Genomic DNA, 20,763 nt, shown 5'->3' with positions numbered 1-20,763 from the left:
ATTTCTGCATTCCCTATTGCAACAACTTTGAGTGTACTTCTCGAGAGCTTTCACTATAGTAGTAGTACTCCAATACTTTTTTGGAGCTTAGTGTACATTTTTAGAATTTAACTTCATATGCATGCAATAAAAACAATGTATTATGGTACTTTTGTGGAGTAAAAAATATGGAAACTGCTTTTGTGTGTGGAATAGGAATCCGTTGCAGTACTGTTTATGGATGGTACAACACAATGAAAAGAATCTCATTTACAAGGACTAAATCTTTATTCCTTCGGTTTTCGCACGTTGGACAATAACAGATCACACAGAATATCGACTTGAGACAGTTCGTCACCTTCTGACATTATTAAATTATCAACAGTATTAAATTATATTTCTGTCAATTACAAATAGATGGAGCCACTAACTATCTCACTGGACGAGCCACCATAGATATGAAGCAAATGTCAGACACGGTACATCGGAATCTTAATGATGGTGTGTCGTGTGGGAAACTATTGTACGAAGAGAGCAAGATGTGCGTAGAAGTTACAGAGAAAACAGAAATGAGAAGAAAGAAATAAAAATGATGTGCGAGTGAAAAAGTCATTACAGCTACCCAACTGTTGGAGTTGACGCAAAACTCAATTAGAAAACTTAAATATTGTCCAAATTGCGTCAAATCGCGATTGCCTAAAAACTAGTTAGAAATTTCAAATCGCTTGATTGGCAACGCGTCTTGTCAAAAGAAAAGTCCACTCCTGCCCTTCAATGACAAACGAATGTAGACAGAAACTGTGCACACAAATCAAAAGTCCGCTTTTGGTTTTCATTGTATAAAATCTTGGCAAATCACATTTAAGTTCTCGATGTGTTTTAGTTTCGGACGTGAGCAAGGACGCCTTTTTCAGTGCAATAAAACAGGACGTCTTCTGTTTGTATTGGACACTTTGAACTCTTGTTCTTGATTGGAGTCAATTCAGTTTAGTTACAATAGTGTTCTTCTTTAGTGTACCGGCACATTTCGCACTGAACCTTGCAGCACCACACAAACTTACAATGACACTTTTCCTCGACTTCCCTCATCACTGTCACGTATCCTCTGCCACAACACAATAATCGGCACCCGTCCATTCCGTAGCTGGTGTTGTTGCAGAGGCGGGACTTTGTTCCCATGACTCCGAGTCTGAAAAAGGAGCAAAGGAAATCTAGTTAGTAACAAGTAATTATTTGAACTTATTAAATGTGAATCAATAATGAAATCAAGAAATATCTATGCAGGTTTGGCGAATTCTTTACTTTTAGATATATGCAAATTAGAAAAGCGTAATTGTGAAGTAATATAAAATAATAATTGAAGCATAATAAATAATTCTTTCCACGCACTCTAGTTTATTAGATTCACCTATTAGTGACAAGTTACTAGACGAGTGATGAAATTACTGATTGCAGTGTCGCACAATTTTGCTGCATTTAAATTTAAATTGATGCTGGATATTCATATGTGATGCTCGGGGATTAAAATTAAAAATGTTTTTCCAATCAGTTTGACATATTTCAGCAAAGCGCGGTGAAAAGTATTTCAAAGGATATTCTTACGTGTCATTTCTGTAACAGTAGTCTGGAGAATCTTCCAAGTACACCAGGTCCTTCTTGCTTGGTCTCTTGATGTTCCGTTTTGTTGGCCGCAGCTTAGTTTTCTTTCTCCTCTCTATGGCCTTGACTGGAGTAGCACCGTCGAATTTTCCTGTGAGCAGATCACCAATGGCACGAAAAGATTTGAGACGACGCCAGCATACACGGACAGTGCATGACCCAGACACACCATGACATTTGCACACCAGCTCCATGCTTGCACGTAAAGTCTAGAAAAAATAATTTAAAAACTTAATAAAAGTTAATTGCTTTCCCTTCTCTCATATATGAACTTTCAATGGACATCGTATCAAGTCACGCCAATGGCTATCACTAAAGTACTAGAGAATTCATAATTCATTCTACCTATGCCCACTGATATAAAATTCAACTTTTGCCTCTGTAGACCAACTTCCTTCAAGGCTTAAAGGAACTTTAGTATCCGAAAGTTCACTGCACTGAAAGGCTAATGGTTCAGCTGTGTGTTGCAGTGGGTGATATTCTTAATATGAAATTATTTGTAAAATTTTAAAGGGCTACAAGCATGACATACAGAATAACGTAATAAAACTATAAAAAGGCGTCTGTTAATTTAAGATTTGTTCTTCATCTTACCAGAAAACAAAGTAGTTTAATATAAGGTGCTGCAGTAACAATTTTCCATACAATATTATGCAAGGTTATGCAAAATAGGAAAAATGGAAAAAAAAATTCCCAGTTTCTCATCCAAATGTCGTAAAAACAAACTGATAGAGAAACAAAATGCTACAACTATAAAACAAATATAATCGAAACGATTTTATTGCACAAGTGAGTTAATTAACCATATCTAACACCGCTATCAAGCAGTGTTAGATATGTTTAATTAACTGTTTTTTGGCAAACAAAAAAGTAAGATCACTTTATATTTTATATATTAATAAGCCTTTTTATATTAATAAGCCATATCCATGTTTGTCAACGGTAACGTCTAGAAAGTAAAAGCATCTCTAATGACATACTTCAGAACTGAAAACAACTAAAGAAAATTTAACATGAACCAGGAATGAAAATATATTTGTTAAATATAAAAAAAAAAAAAGATTTTCATGTTTATTTACAAAGTAAGAAATTAATATTAATACTAAGTTACTTTAATATTTATATAATGTTGCTTTAATCTCTCATTATCAACAACAATAATTGTCCTTTCTAAGTACATCTGATATTATGATATCATTTTCTACTATGCAATAGATATTTAGGCTAATTTTACATAACTTCAGGTTAGGAATCATGCAATGCCCTTCAAATGCTACTCAATAGGATATATAAAGAAAACACAACACTTGTGATGAAAGACTAGACGCTCATTTATTCATGACCACTGACATTACCTTCAAGTAAGCTCTTTGCACTGTCGAGTATAAAATGACTTGTTAAGGACGGTTGATGCCAATTGCTTTACTAGTAACTTAAGACAAAATAAGCAGCTACTGATGGAACACAGAAACAGCATTGGTAACAACACTAACTTGTTAAATAGATAGTGTCAGAAAATCACTGCGACGTGTCATTGGTGATCTGCTCACAGGAAAATTCGACGGTGCTACTCCAGTCAAGGCTGGAGTAGCACCGTCTTTTAAGTGTAAATTGATAACCGAATTTAACGCAATAAAGTCTAATTTTTTAATTTTCTGATCGCTATGGGACAGCAGTGTCATTCGCACATTGGATCGGTCTCGTTGTTACAAATTTACAACCATGCAATACTGGCTGGGCATTAGACTTCTCTCCATTAAAATAGTTTTGTAAGAAATCATTCAGATCGTCTGCCATTTTAAAACTATTCACTATGCTAATATCTGTGAGCCTTGTTTGTACTTCATCCTAGTTGTAGGATATCTTCCTCAATTCGATCCCCCCCCCCTTCCCCAGAGATATCCCTTCAAAATCTTCCTTTTCGACATTTTCAGGTAATATTACTTCATTTTCAGTTCATCGAAGATATCCTTCGAAATCCTAAGTTGTTACAGGAACAAGTTTCTTTCAGCATGCATTGAAGAGTAAAACTTTATCTTCTCCAAAAATTCCTTGATGTTGGCAACAGTGTCCGCGTTAACATTGTTTTCCAACATTAATTAATATTCACTCTTGATAATTTTGCGAGACTTTTTATAGATCCTTCTGCCTTATGACGCTAATAAGTAGTCCTATGGGACTAAACTTATTCCTAAATGCTTATTTATTAAAAAAAAAATTTCTGGAAGAATCACGATTGATTCTCTTGCTATTATGTTGTTGTCATGCTTTAATCATAACTTCCAGAAGCATAACTTTTCCGATCTTTAACCGTCTGATAACACACTCGATCACCCAAACATGTCTTTTCTCCCCTCCCCACCAACTTATTTTTCTTGTTACCTTTCTTACTTTTAGTTAACTTTCTTTTAATACATTCGAAAATTACCAAAGGAGAAAAAAATATAAAAGAAAGTTAGCAGCTAGAATTGTAGATTATAAACATAACAGTTGCACGTAGACCAAGGAGTTTGTATGGCTAGATGTTCGTTAGTCCAGAATACTCCTTTACGCTGTAAAACGCAGTTCTACTTGTATATGAGGAACAGCAATAGCTTGATTATTCGCGTATATGAGGAACCGTTTATGTGAAAGCCGGAATTCCTTATATCCTATGCCAATCAGGTCTGCTTTCAACCACATGGTTAAAGCGGGGTTTTCAAATTCAAATGAGAGTTAGCTAGTCTCGGAAACTTGATATTTTCATCCAGCAAAATAAAAGCTCTACCAAGGAAACAGGCACTGACTGACTAAAATAGCATTATCCATTTTATCATAATTGAAATTAGGTTTATTATAAAAAAAAAAAAACGTTAGCCTTAACACGATTGACCCTTGATGCTTAAAGGTAGATAAGGATATCTTGCGATATGCTTTGAATTAGTGAAAAAATTTTAAATAGTCAAATTTTCCATAATAAGTGATAAATCGTTATTTTGGTGTACTGAATTTTTATATCCCTGTCTGACTCCTTCTACGTACGCCATTGATATAGTAAATATAATGGTCCAATGTTTCTTGAAAAAAAAACACATCCAACATACAGCTAATTCTCTATGATGGAGAAGTGAAGCCACCAGCAAATCGCAGAGGGCTGCTGTTTTGCGTTTTTTGTATTGAGTACTAATATCATGACGAACTATCAGATCTGTCAATCACTACAGATTCGTTCAGAAGTTAGTCCTTCCATCGATCAAACCTGATCGCTGAGATGTAGGAGAGGAAAGAATTACTTGTGGGTATACCTCACGCAAACTTTCTACCGCACTTCTGTCACAAGTACCAGATTTGTCAAAATTGTCTGCCTCTGGTGGCCTCCCACAGCGCGTTCTACTGCTTGATGAAGGCGACATATGGCAAGTATAAAACAAAGAAGGCGGAGTTGATGTATGATTTTAGATGACAGAGTTGGACCTCATGTTTATTTAAATAGAATAGACTTTTAAAAATCATTTCCTAATTTTGGTGAAATGAAAAAGTTAATGGAAACCGAAATGCGATTTCAACAATGGCGAATCATTAAACGATGAAAAGCAAGCCTTTTTTTTTTTTTTTTAGTTTTTTATTTTAAAATTTATATTAACTGGGCTGATAGCTGTTGATAAAATCAAGAATGTAATGTCCTCCAAAGTCACTATTATATAGGATCTGACTGCTGTATATCCCTATCCCAATGACTTTTAATGCCGTTGGGATAGGGATTTCGTAACCGAAGTACGAGGATAGAATGGTCATCCCCCCCCCCCCCATGCCTCTAAGTATTCCTGGCTGTATCTCTGTATGTTCACGGGGCCGGTTTGCTTGCTTGCGGGATGAAAAACCCCAGATAAACTGGCGGGAAAAATCCTGCTGTCCACGCCCAAAACCTGCTAACTTGGTAATGGCTGAGGAAGATCCTTTAGCTCCTCACGTCTCCGACGGGAATCGAACCTAGAACACTCCTTTCCCAGGCATATGGTCGCGAAGCGCAAAGCCACTAGGCTAACCGGCGGACACTGCTGTATATGTAGCATAAAAATATCAACAAAATACTTGTACATCTTTCCTCAGCGAAGGAACCCGAATGATAGGGAAATGATATATGATAGATCTGTTAAAGTTGTCCCCATAATGTAACGCGAACTCTCATCCCATCATAAAATTTATTCAAATGTCAAGCTTATATGGCACCAACTTGGTGTCATATAAGCCTAAATATTAAAAAAGGTGGTCAATCTTAAAATAGTGTGATATGTCTGTCAATTTCATACATTCCCTGTCCGGTTTGTCTGTCTTGCAGAATGAAGAATCCACATTTCGAGAGAAATATCTTTCCACTTCTTTATGAGACCAGCTAACTCATCTTTGAAAAGTTTTTACAAAAGTTATTCACTTTCTAGACAGGATTGAACGAAGTTTTACCAGCCAAACTGATTAGTTCTTATTGTTTTAAATAAGACAAAAAATTTAGTGGGAAAAAATAGCAAAATGAAAGGTAACAAAATTACATGTAAATTCAAAGTACGTAATTACACAGGCATGAAACTGTTCCGATACAATCATAAACAGTAGAGTCATGATTGTTTTACATAGTACTTGATTCCTTATCACAGCCATTTAATTCACAGTTTCGGCTTATGTGATATGTATGGTTCTGCCAAATTTTACCTTTAAAATGATTGGATCTGAACCAAAATTAAGACAACATCAAAAATGTTAGGTGGAGATAAACGAACAGCAAATGTCATTAACATCCTCCCAGCTGAGTTTTCATATGCGTACGTCGGACAGATAATTAAAATGAATACGATAGGCTCTTATGCATTTTGTGAAACGTAACTTAAAAACAAATTAGTATGTCAAAATAGAGGTAGAAAAAGAATTTCCTTGAACCGAAATTGCAACCCCACGAAAGCAAATTATACTTATTTATTTTTTTAAAGAAATACAAGGAGGCGAAATCTTTCAGTGGAAAAAAGATTTGAGCAAAAGGTCATTTCGGTATATAAAGACCAATTTTTTGATCCTTTAGTGTAACAGGAATTGCTAGTGTCTTCAAATTACTTGAAATTACAGAAGCAAGAGTCGGGTTTGAATCCAGCTCCTTGTAATCAAAAATCGCGCTTCTGACCCAAGAGATAATAACTGAAATTTGATGAACTAGTGAAAAACTAATGGGGCAATAAATTAAAATCATTGAAGATAAAATATCATCTAAAATGGGATAAATATATTCAATATGTCTATTATGAATATTAAATGATAGAAAAGTAGGTTCTTGTACTGCAAACTTTTGCATTACAGTATTCGATAGGGGAAGATGAGTGATTTTTTTGGAGAATGATAAAAATGAGTTTAAATCAAATGAGCAGAAATGCCGTAGTATATGAATAAATATAAAGAGTTGCAAAATCATATCCTTCTACCGCTCTGGAAAATTACATAGAACCGCTCTGCATAGTTCAGGAGTTAGTTGGATAATTTAAAATTTATGTAATGGCAGCATAATGAGTAATTAGGATTAAAAAATAAGTCTGTGGCGAAAAATGAAAGGGAAATAAATCAAACGTTGGAATTTACGGTATCGAAAAATCCAACATGTTCGTGATGACAGTTCCCAAACTCATATTTTTTGTTCGTTGGTACTGTAATTGGTTAGAATTATGGCTAATTAAGGCAATGAAGCCAGTAGTATATTATGTGAATTGTGTTATGTGCGTATGTTCTCCGGCTAGTTTATCTGTTTTGTGGAATAGAGAAAACAGCTAAAGAGAAAAGTGTATGTCACTTCTGTATGAGATAGACTGAAACGCTTCTGTTAAAATTTTTCTTGGTCTCGATCTCACTTTTTGTCTTCAACTGGAATTCATCAAAAATGTGCCAATCAGGTCGGTCAGTGTTTAATAATAGATGATCATTATAAAAATTAGTAAAGTCATAAACTCAAAATTCAGTGTAAATGTACTGGTAATCGTGACATTGAAATTCATTATATTTAATATTCGAATTAAATTTTAATCTTTCTAATGAATTTTACCTTTAATGAGTGGAAATTAAAAGTATTTTGATTCTCCGCCCAAGAATCACAAATGTTACCACAATTTGCAATGGACAGAACTTACGTACGATAGAGGGAGATTTTCAGATTCCTTCAACTCAGATCCATCATGGATAAAATTCCTCACCCTGATTAAGTAGTTTCTCCAACCACGGCATATCACTCAGCAATCACTCTTCTGTTAACAAGAAATAATGCAACTGGTACCATAAATAAATGAGATTCCTTACGTGTTCGGCTTTCAGAAACCAACCCTGAGGTTTTCAGTCAGTTCTCTTAACCCTTAAAAGCTAACTCTTAGCGTTTAAAATTATCCACACATGAAATATAAGTTAACTAACGAGAATGCATAAAGAATTTACAATGGCCATTGTATTCTTCATAATGAAAAACAGTTCGCTGGAATAATCCATGCAGTTTTTATAAAATCAAACTACAAATCAGCATTTATTTATAACAGAAAAAAATTAATGAACATGTATACACTGTCTTAAGTTCAAATAATACGGGAAAAATTAAGCATTAACTTATTAAGTATTCAAATATTAAAATTTCCGCGCGGTTAGCCTAGTGGCTATGCGTTTCGCAACCATATGCCTGGGGAAGGAGTGTCCTAGGTTCGATTTCCGTCGACGACGTGAGGAGCTTAAGGATCTTCCTCAGCCATAGCCAAGTTAGCCGGTCTTGGGCCTGGACAGCAGGGTTTTTTCCGCAGTTTATCTGGGGTTTTTCATCCCGCAAGCAGGCAAACCGGCCCCGTGAACACACAAGATACAGCCATAAGATATAGTACGGCAAGGAAGACAACGGGAAACCGTTGCCTTCCTACCCTACTAGGGAGATGATTAATCATAATCATCTCCCTAGTAGGATAGCATATAGCTCCCCCCCCCTCCCACCAGCCGTATGGCTGAGGGAATAGAATAGAATATTAAAATTGTAGTATTTGGGTATTAAAATTAAAATATTAAATACAAATATTAAAATTGTAGTACCTGAAACCTTGATCAGGAAAAAGATATCTAATAGATTGAAAAAAAAAAAAAGATTCTAACATTGGAATGAATATAAGAAATACATCTGACAAAACTTCCTGATAGAAAATGCTTCAGGATTTATAGACAATAAAGGATGGGAGATCAATCACATGACTGTCTTTAATTTGATACGCCGAATGCATGTTGCATTAATCCCTTATTCAGTTTAATCTCTTCAGTTTTCTTAAATATGATTTGGAGGACGGGAGAAAAAGAACCCCACAGGAAAATTTTGACCAGCAGAGGTGCGGAATCAGAAACGTTCAGTTGAAGGGGGGGGGGTATTGGGAGGTTCTGGATAGCATGTCAAAGGACTTCCTTCTCCTCCTCCTCCTCCTCCGCAGCGCAGTACGAATAACATATGCCCTCGGATTGGTCACGCGTAAGTATTTCCTAAGCCTTTTGACACGATTGACAGACAAACTGCATTCGCCTCGTAATCTAATTAGCTGTCTGTACGTTAATCTAAACAACTACGTCAGGCACGTCAATCTTGGATAATTAAAATAATCTCGATATCAGTTCAGATTTGCTCGCTCAGCAAAAATCTATCACTTCTATACGATTCTGTATATCTTAAACACACACATAACGTTATACATAACACATAACACACATAACTTAAACACAAAAAAAAAAAAAAAAACGCGTGAAGTTTTAAGATGACACAAATAGCCACAGAGAGCTCCTAGGTTAGACATACATAAAGAAATCATAGGCACATTTCAAAAATAAAGGAACTAAAAAAATAGCAAGTCCAAGGGGAGGGGGCTATCAGGAATTTTTCTACTTCTGGAAATATCAGCTATTCCCAAAAGTAGAAGAAAGCAATAATGGCTACATGCAAAACTTTGGCATTAAAAAAACTTAATCATTAATATATTTAGAAATATACCATATTAGATAAGAAATTTTTAATAATCGCAGACTAAGCGAACAAATATCGAGAAATAAGATTTAATATATTCATTATCAGCTCATCCCCACATTTCTATGGGTCTTAAAATTGGATCACCTTGATAGGTAAATTTAATTTGCTGATGTTAACGTGCAGCTAAAATATGACAAGATATTTTAAGACTGCCAATAAGATTCATGAAGAAACTAGTTGGCCTTTATGATATAGTTAAAAGGTATTTGTTTTCAGAATTTCACTAGCTATTAATCCTTTATCATGTCTCTGTAGGGGAAAATTTCCATAAAACTGCAGTTACATAAAAGTTGCTGAATATGTTTATACTATTCAATAGGGTAACATAGAAACTTATGACCAAACTGGCGCTCGTTTTTGTTACTGTGACTTCCTTATAGAAGACTTTAAGTGCGACATTTCCATGGGAAACGTTTGTGCAAACTTTCACAACGTAGTTTTTATGCCATGTCTTAATAGTTATTTCCGTAATAAACTAAAACGATCCTCTCTTTGTTCTTTCCCTGGCAATAAAAATTAATATCTAGTGATCAACTGGGCCCTCACGCGATTTTTAAATGCTATCATTTTTATGTGCTAACTATTGATGGATAACAAACTCTACTACTTACCCTTCTTCCTGCTTCGTTATTATGAATGTTCATTAAGCCATCTGCACTGTTAATGTTTTCGCCAGAGTCGACAAAATCTTTGCTGAATTTGGCTCCGAATTTAATGTCGTCAGAGCAGCCACCCCATTTCCACTTCCCTCCATTGTCTCGAGCGCGAATCAATTCATCGCATCCGCATTCGGCCAATTCACCTTTACTGCATGATCTGGTAATGCTGTAGGCTACTCCTGCTGATGAGATGGCATATACATAAGCCTTTTCTCGACTTTCTGAAAGACAGACATGCAACAATAATGATAAATGGATAATCGAATATTTCCAGATTGTTATACAGTTGTAACAAGCTACTTAACTCAGAATAATGACAACCCTTTGCAATAGGAACTGCAATTTTTTTAACCACTCGACGCAGAACACACAAGTTTATAAATCGTAAAGTATGATTATTGTATTTTACTTGAGGGATACAGGCCTCCTTAATTTTGGAAGTTTGGGAACCATATGTTCTGTGCTGACATGGCCCTGATCAGTCCTAGTATGAATAATTAACGAAAGTCTTCTTTTACAGTTCAAAATACACAGAATAATTTTTAGCTCTTTCTTTACTTATATATTGTTTCAAAAGTAACTGTGTAATAGATTTTACATTAAATAAAATGGTTGTTTTATTTTTATTACGCTAAACGTTATTTTATTAAGATAATGTTTTATTTTGTTAAACCCATGGCGAAATGTTTTCTCAGCTCACACGGATTAAGCCGGCACAAACTGGAATCCCCTAAAGTAATAATAATAATAATAAAAAGGGAAAAAAATAAAGTAAATTAAATTAAAAATAAATTAAATTAAATTAAATATTGCAATTACAAATCCATATAGGATGGATTTGTAATTGCAATATTTTCGTCTAGACAATATTAAATTTTTATCTAGTCCTTTCTTATATACAAATGTACATTAAGAGAATAATTTCCTACAAGAAAACATTTCGAATTATAAATGAAATGATAACAGTCTGCTTCAAGTATTTATAAACAATTCCCAAATTCAGTCAAAAGCTACATAACGGAACTCCCATAGGGTTCAGTGCTGCCACCATACGGTTTAATGCTTATGGTTAATGCAGTGTTTCTTAACGTGGGGCGTACGCCCCACAGGGGGACAATTTGAATATTTTTTGGGGGGGGGGGGCAATTAGAAAATGTACATGTACATATTTATACATATTTATATTATACTTTTTCAGAACTTGGCTGACTATTATGCTAGAGGGGAGGGGGCATCAAAATCTTTGAGACGTTGAGGTGGGGCATGATCCAAAAAACATTGAGAAACACTGGGTTAATGCTACCAAAACAGAGGTCTGTTGTGTCCATTTGAATTCTAAAATGGCAAATGAGAAGGTTTCTATCAATTTTAATGGCGTAGAACTACAGCTTAACCAGCTCAAGATACACTGGGTCGAATCCTTTCGTATAGTACAAAACTTAAAATAAAATAAAGTCATATGGATGAGAAATAATACAGTACGCAAGCTTATTAAAACAACTTTGGGCGCATCTCGGGAAAACTCTTCGAACAACAGCTTTAAGCCTTGTGCAGTTAGCCGCCGAATATTGTGCACCAATATGGCTGAATAGCACATATGTTAACAAAATCTGATAGACAACTAAATACAACTATGAGACTTATAATAGGAACTTTGAAATCGACAGATGTCCATTAGCTACCAGGCTTATACTTGCACAAATTTGTCTCTCAATTGCATTGCTAAAAAGAATACAACAAAATTACGTTAAATCAAAATATTCCAATACGAAGGATATTGTAAACTCAGTTCGACAAAAATTAAAAACAATAGACCCCCCCCCACACACACACACCATGACACTTGGCATAAATTTAGGTCTCCAATAATATAAACCAGTAAAGCATATGGCTGGAGTGAGAGACCTCAACGACAACCAGTGATCAATGCTAAACGGATGAGCATTCTAAGAAACATTCTACGAAATGCAACTTAAAACGACAAGGTGTCTGTTGTTATTTTGATAATTTTGTCACGTAGTTCCTTTGTCGAAAGAGGTATCTAAATAATTATGAAATTGGTAATTAGTGTCATCTTTTATGGACTGTCCTTAATAACTATCAAATATGACTGAAATGAGTAGTGTAGGAATATATATATATAAGTAATTTTATAAACTTGGTTATTTTACTCCTAATAGCAAGTAAGCAAACAGTTAAGTTTGCGCCTGAATATTTTACTCCTAATAGCAAGTAAGCAAACAGTTAAGTTTGCGCCTGAATATAGTTCAAGTCTAAAGGTGGTGCAACACCAGGGCAACTCATTGTAAAGGTGGGTAAAGATCTGATCACTATTCTTAGTATTTTCCATAATGAAGCACATCTCACTAAGAGATGTATATACTGCAATACATTATGGGTGGGGTCACTACCCAGACCGGTTTCAACCTTTTTTGAATGTAAAAGTGAAACGGGCTCTAAAAATAAGACGATCCCGAAAGATCGCCCAACTCTGCGTTGTTCCACCCAATGACAGGCTTACCCCATTACCGAGAAGAACTTCTCAGTATTGGGTCTACCCAGTGGCAGGCTCATCCCACCACCAAGCAGAGCCATAATCTCAACGGTGGCCCCCACTCAGAGACAGGCAAAAACCTATCCTCAAGCAGAGTCGCCCACCGGTTTCAACCTTTATTTGAGGTCTCCTAAATGCGTGGCTAGACCCTAAATACCAAGGTTTTAATAATATAGAAATTGAACTTGAACTTGAACTTAATTGGTTGATGGACTGAGTCCTTGACTCTTTATCCCTTCATCTGGATTTTAGATTGTGGGTGATGAGATTATTGTGGGTAATTTACCCGCTCATTGTGAGCATTGAGGCTGTATCAGCTTTCTCTTGCGATGGAGGATTTCGGTTTTTTATGTTTGAAACGATCTGAGGGCTTGTAGTCCGCTGCCTGTCGAACTAACTGATTTGGGTGATTATCCGTGATTGTGAAGAATTTCTCTGCAATGCTTGTCATGTAGGTCTTAATATCTGGAAGATTGGCTTCTTGATGTAATTGGATGTTTCTGATGAACCATGGGGCATTAAATGCCATTCTTAGGCATTTATTCTGTATTATCTGAAGTCTGTTGATGTTGCTTTTAGTCGTGTGACCCCAGGTTGGAGAGGCATAAGTTAGTTGCGGTCTGATTACCGATTTGAAAAGTAAGATTTTGTTGCTTATGCTTAGGAAGCTGTTCCTGTTCAAAAGTGGATATAGCTGTGCTATAGTCTGACTTGCCTTAGTGGTAACACTATCCATATGTGACTTGAAGTTTAGACGTCTATCAAGATGAATTCCCAGATATTTGGTAGAATTGCGCCAAGGGATGATTTTACCAAACATTTGTATGCTTGTATTCGGTTCTGCCTTACGTCTGGTGAAAAGTACTGCAGAGCTTTTGTTTGGATTAATTGCGATACGCCACTTGGTGTACCAATCCTCCAATTCATTGACTGCTCTCTGCAGCTTGATTGTGGCCAGGTGTAATACAGAGCCTTATCAACTTTACCTATACAAGTTACTACAAGGTGTTTTTATTTTTAATAAGAATCTCTGGAGGAGATAGAGATGTAATTAATTTTTTAACTTGAGGATACTGTATATTAGGGTTACCAAGTAATTTTATAAGCTCGGTTATAAAATTATTACCCACCTTTACAATGAGTTGCTCTGGTGTTGTACTATCTTTAGACTTGAACTATGTTTCAGGCGCAAACTTAACAGTTTGCTTACTTGGGATTAGGAGTGAAATAACCAAGCTTATAAAATTACTTGGTAACCCTAATATACAGTATCCCCAAGTTAAAAAATTAATTATATATATATATATATATATCCTTTTCCTTAGACAGATCATAGAAGAAAAAAAATATATATATATATCCTTTTTCTTAGACAGATTATAGAAAAATATAAAGAATTCAGACTCCCTCTGGTAATGTGTTTCTTAGACTACTCTAAAGCTTTTCACATGTTGAACATGTGAAACTGTGGGAAGTAATGAAAAGAATGGGTTTTCCTCAACACACTATCAGGTTGATAGCCAACTTGTACAGGGAGCAGGAAACCACGGTAAGAACAGATGTCGGATTGACTGACTGGCTTCAAGTTGGAAAAAGAGTTAGGCAAGGATGTTTACTTTCTCCTCACTTGTTAGTATATATGAGGAGGACATCATGTGGGAAGCATTGGATGAGCTCAGGACAGGAATTAGAATTGGAGGTAGATTGATCAGTAATCTGAGGTATGCTGATGATACAGTACTCCTTTGTAATGACATGGAAGAACTAGGACTAATTCTTGACAAAGTTAACAAGATCAGTAATAACAGAGGACTTCAACTCAATCCTAGCAAGACAAAGATTATGGTTCTCAAAGGAAATACAAACAGGGAAGCTCTTGAGAAACAAGAAACATACCTTAATGGAGAAAGAATTGAGGAAGTCAGCAAGTTTTGCTGCCTTGGATCCATTATTAATGTGAAGAATTGCTGTTCAGAAGACGTCAGAAGATGGTTAGGAATGGATGGCTAGAACAACAGTCAGAGACCTGTCTAAAATCTGGAAGGGTGGATCTATCTCCATGGGAACAAAGTTGAGGATTTTGGATGCAGTTGTTTTTCCAGAATAAGTTTTTCATAAAGGAATAAATAATTACAAGGAAATAAATAATAAATTAGTCACACTCTATCCATGACTGGGATAAAACAATTAGAAGGAACCAAAATAACAACGAAGACAGGTATTATAGAACTATCAAATCCCACTCTGGTATAGCTTTCTGTGAAAATCTTGAGATGGTAAATGATTTTCTTTACTCAGTGTGAGACCACCACCCTGCTAATTGGAGACCAGAAGCGGTTTGAAAAAAAGTGATATATATTTGGTCTCTAAAGAATGGTTCCTGGATTATCTAACCTAATCCACGGCATTAAATGTGGTAAGTTTCAGTGGCAAAGACTATCATAAACGAAATACCGAGATTGTTAAATGGACTTGGAAGAGAAATTAATGACTATTTTAGTTCGTACGCTAAAAGAACTGAAGACACACCTCTTTAAGCACTATGGATTCGATGTGGCATTAATTAAAAATTATTAAAACCAAATTGTAGTAAAACACATAAAAGTACTATATTATATAAAGGAATTTTGCCACATTTTGATTTCAATAATTTATGTCAAATTACAGTAATTGTACTGAAAAATATTAAAATTTAAAAAGAAATTAAAATTATTACAAAAAGAATATCTTAAAAATATGCGATATATTTCCGATTTGTTTTCAAAATATATTTAAATTTAAATAATAAATGTAATTTTTGAATTAGTTGGATTATTCGCATCAATCCAGTTACATGCAGAACACGGAATCATTTCCTAAACTTATCGTGGTTGATCTTATTGATATCAGTTTTAATGGCTAAGGATGCTATTTGATAGAGAGAGAATGATAGCTATTAAATTAGCCAAATTGCAAGTAAAAAAATTAATTTTTTTTGTAACAAACGTGTGGTTTGACGAGATCATAAAGGATGTAATGATTGTTGGCACACCAAGTTACAAACTGTTACCCTAATATTTTTATATATATATATATATATTTTTTTAATTTTAAACTCGAAGAACTGATACTAGAACCCTCTCTCGCTCGCTTCTATAAATCCTTTTTCATAATTTTTTTTGTAAGAATGTAGATTTTGGACATAAAAATCAGACACGTCAAATTATATTTGTTCGACATCATGTGCCAAAATAGAAGACTGAGATGAGACAATCAAAAATGATGGCTCTATAACAAGACAGCAGTTAAAAAATACTAAAGTAGATCTTGTGTGAGTTTCCAAAGCGAGAAATGCATTATCATTCAAGATTTTACAATTTGCGATAAAGAAAGAGAGAAAATAAAGTTTAAATCGAAAAACTAAAAAAAGGGAAGCAATATTTCTAAGAAACATTACTAGCTATAAAAAGAAATGGAACTTTCGATCGCGACTAGATCTTGGAAGCAATATTGAATGAAAGTAATATACATGTGCTTTCATATATACCAAAAAATCGTTCAGAATGAATCTAAAGCGCAAATGAAAAAATACGACTTTATTATGCACCACATAAAGCCCATTGTCTGCGGTACTCTAACTAAATTTGCTGCTATGACTACGTACGTACATAAAATTTAATGCACAAATAAAATTCACAGTCATTTGGCCCGAAAACTTTATTATTTCGAGAATGAAATTAATGAAAGAAATAAAAGTGCTTTTGTATCCAACCAAATACGAAGTAAACGTAAGAGAGACGCCATGCACATCATATCGAATGAAAAAAAACGTTACTCAAAATACCCGCCCCAGGACATAATACAAATTTTAGTATATACATTTTCTCTCTTGGAGTTCGACATCAAGAATAAAATGGAAACATTAAGTGAGCTGTCGTCTGTAATAAAGTTTCCAGCGTTGAGGTTTATAAACATTGGGAAGAGCCGCAATAAAGACAAGTATACTGTGGATATCGTACACACAGCCATTTTATCAGTTGCGGATTCTCTTGGGGACCAATTAATGATGTGTAACCAGAGATGCCTTCGTTTTTCGTTAAAAACTAATTGCTCCTTTATTTGATTACATATATATACACCATAACATCCATTGCATTTCGGCTTTCCAGTAATTGCTGAATTTTATCTCGTCGTCTGAACGTAGTTCATTCGATACTAAGTTTTATGTAACCATGACGATCATTAAGGAAGGAATGTAAACTTAACGACGAACATTCGATATGTGCGCACTATAAACAGACCCGCTTTGCCCTATAACTGAAGAAGTTCTGAACAATTCGACCATCTTATGTGACTTTATCCATCCAACAATTAAAATTAATAGGAGACGGATGTTCCGTGCATATTAAGTTGAGCGTGCTATTTTCGGAAAGTATGTCTATGATGACTGGAATGGACATTGTTGACGAAGTTTCATTCCGACATCGGTAGTTATGATTTGGCATTCTCTGTTTATGTCTATAAGACAACACATCTAAGCACACAACTATTTCTGCATCATTACTTTGCTAGAGAAATTCATGTTTTAAGTATTTCGCTACGAGATAAAACAGAGATCCTTGTAATGACCGTTTTCAGCGCTCCCTTCCGTTTCAAGAAGTAACTTTAAATATCCGTAAACGTGCATGCGCAATCAACGACATCTAATTCCAAAAATATTGAAGTGGGCAAACCTCGATGTCAATAAGCATAAAAATTATTTTGTTAATGTCCGAAACATCAAAATAATGAAATAAACTTAGTTATGCAAAGAATGACTGACAATGCAATAAATTATGTATAAATATAACAGCATAGATTCATCTCTAGCCATCTTTTCGTTACAAACATTATGGCAGTTATAAAGCAATAGTAAAGCCATCCCAACAGTTAGCCTGTTTCAAAGCTATCAATCGCAAACTAGAGACTCTACAGTTTACTTCTCCTCAGGAGAAGAAAGTTGTAATCAGACTTTGCAGACTTTTTTTTTAATCTAGTCAGTTAAATTAATTATATATATATATATATATATATATATATATAATTAGTGTTTAGTATGCGTAGTAAAATTCTTGCTTTCTGTCTGCAGTTAGCTATAGCTCTTCGTCTCTAGCTATTTCGGCGTTTTGAAGTAGTAAAGACAAATTTATATCAAAAACAAGCATAAGCATTCATTTCTTTCAATAGACTGACAACTAAATCTGAGAAACCTTTGTTAGCTAGTCAATCCTTTAAAGAATGGAAAACTACAATTATTTCCATTGCTCTGCTTACTCAGCTAGTCGAGCAACTTTATGTGAGAAAGAATAATAAAAATAAGAAAGAATATAGATAAAATCAGGAATCAAAAATTATTCGAAAAATGAGCATATGTCATAATGATGATACTGTTAGAAAAAGTTTGGGAAATACATGCCTTCTCTAATTAAGATCTGGAAGGAAGATGCATTAAAAAAACTTTGACTCTCAAAAATGACTTCCAATACATACTTTCATTCCAATGAGATGTATAAAGGGGCATTACTTGTGTTTATTTGTAACCCATTAAGTAAGAAAATATTTTAACTAAATGTTTTCTTATAAAGATATTTATTTCATTTCTTTCATCTAAAGAAGTCGTGACTTTAAGTTCTATTCACTGCAAAACTAAATTTATCTTCAGATGTTTTTAAGTCTTCGATATTTAATTCAGAATAAAAAGCATTTAAAGATACATATTTCTTGTTATATAAGGTTAGCAAGTATGAAACTTTAACGCTAAATTATTCTCAAATGACTGACCTGACTACTGGAGTATGTTTTTATTTTAATGTGAATCACATTATCGCATTACCACGCTAGGTGGTAAACCTATGCTACATGAGGTTAAAGGTTAGAATATTATGCCGTATTTCAACTTTATTAGGTTTCGCTTTTCAACAAGTTGTCAAGTTCCCGTTCAAAATGGTGCCTAAAAAGGCTCATTGCTTGGTGTATTTAACTAAATGTATTTGAGCAGCAATATTTTGATGATGATGTAGCATGCCAATTAATTGCTTATTTTTCCAGAATTTTTTGTTTTTGGTTTGTGGCAGGGAAAAAAAAACGCGTTTCAGAGATCCGTTATGAGATCACCTTCACTTGAAATGCTTTTACAAAAGTTCCTCAGGCATTTGAATTCTATTTCATACTTGATTAATAAGATCTTTTTTTTTTTTTTTTGCGCTACGATGAAAAGTCAAATGTGTTCACGAACAGAAGGGAGTGAAGTGAATGGAGTGTATTTCGTTAGAAACCCCTTCCCCGTTTGCCGTTTTTCTATTTGGTTACAAAATAAGTATTTTTATCCAGTTTACTATTTAAGTAGTTCAGCCTTTGCTAAAATAATACAAGCAAGTTTCAGTACTAGATGGCCGAGTGGATAACGTTTTTGTTCACCGACCAATAAGTCCTCGGTCCAAATCTCACTATGTATGGATGTTTGTGGATACCTTTTGGTGGTAGATGAATTTTCTATCCCGTTACGAAACCACCACTCTGCTAATTGGAGACTTTGCTGTTATCTTCAAGTAGCATAGATAGCACAACTACAATGAACAATTTGTATATTAAAGCGGTGAAAGCACTGTTTGACAGGGTTGCGAATAATATGTAGTAAGAGAATAGAAGAACATACCACAATTTGGATATAAAACACATTTTCTGTTTTTCACATTTTCAAATTTGGATTTGAATTTGTAGATTTTTTGAACTATTGTAAATTGTGGTGATCATAAGTTCACAAGAAAAGCAGAGATTTTTAAAAAGGCTATGATGTGCTATATTTTAACTACCTCATTCCCTTGGAATGAGGTAGTTATTGGTCTAAAAAATTGTTAGGGCTTGTGTTATGGATTGTGAGGACGTGGAGAATGAAATTATCAAATTGTTATTTATGTTATAATCACACATTCACACACACGAGAGAGAGAGAGAGGAAAGAGAGTGCATGGCTGATCATAATGTGGTATTAGCGAGCTCATCTTCCCATTTCCTCTACATCCACATCATACTAGGCAACAGATGGTAAAATATTTATCAGAAAATTATATGTTAATCTGTAAGCAATCGAACATGTTTGCCATCTCCTCAGTATGTTCATGATATCTTCAAAGAACATCAGCCATGATATTCTTTTTATCTTTTCTTCTGCCATTGCAGAAGAAAGATAAAAAGAGCGAAAGAATGCTAGAATCATAACCATATTCCTTATTCTCATATACATTATATTATATTCTCAAAAGTAAAGAGGTCATATATTTTTAAAAGCGTCTGATATCTCTGACATATAACAATATACTCCGGATATATATGCAAAGAAGAAGCATAAAATACCAAAACTGTCAATGTTAGTCTCAGTATGGATATCGGTAATGAACTCGGGATTTCAAAAGGATTTTACGGTGGATGACATACAAAACATACAAAAGTTTGTTTCTGAATACGCGAGTTATTCGAGTCCTCCAATTAGTAAAAGATAGAGAACGATACAACAGTAAAAAGTGATCTAACAGACAGAGAAACTTGATGGATCGAAGCATTCTGAAGAGGATATAGGCAATGCCGGATTAGGATATACGGGGTCCGGTCCCAAGTAGTTCTCAAGGAGCCTATTGTTTTAAATCTATATTCAGTTTCTTAATTTTTGGGCACTCAATAATAGAACCCTGGCGCAACTGCGCACCACGCCAGGATTAATATGGAATCTATAGGGGTAGCTAACCCTCTCCAGAAGGTGAAAAAGTGGAACCCGTAAACGTTTCAGAAAGGATTACCACTCAGGACAGTGCTTGATCTACACATTAATTTGTTCGTTGAAAATTACCTCTCTT

General features: G+C 34.7%; 1 protein-coding gene across 1 annotated transcript in view; it reads right to left on the bottom strand.

Annotated features, from left to right (window-relative positions):
* Positions 1-335: 335 nt before the first annotated feature.
* Positions 336-20,763, bottom strand: part of LOC150100423 (protein Wnt-4-like) — a 109,255-nt gene continuing 88,827 nt past the window's right edge. The window contains exons 3-5 of the mRNA XM_090402964.1: positions 10,294-10,562; positions 1,582-1,847; positions 336-1,168 (exon numbers count right to left, since the gene is read on the bottom strand). Of these exons, the coding sequence (XP_090259090.1) occupies positions 967-1,168; positions 1,582-1,847; positions 10,294-10,562 (737 nt within the window). The 3' untranslated portion in view covers positions 336-966. The remainder of the gene's footprint in view (positions 1,169-1,581; positions 1,848-10,293; positions 10,563-20,763) is intronic.

The sequence above is a fragment of the Typopeltis vanoorti genome, chromosome 13, assembly GCF_054136105.1.
Source record: "Typopeltis vanoorti isolate ZY-2024b chromosome 13, IOZ_Tvanoo_1.0, whole genome shotgun sequence".
Classification (NCBI taxonomy): Eukaryota; Metazoa; Arthropoda; class Arachnida; order Uropygi; family Thelyphonidae; genus Typopeltis; species Typopeltis vanoorti.
The sequence above is the reverse complement of the archived record's forward strand: the minus strand, read 5'-3'. Positions and strand labels throughout refer to the sequence as shown.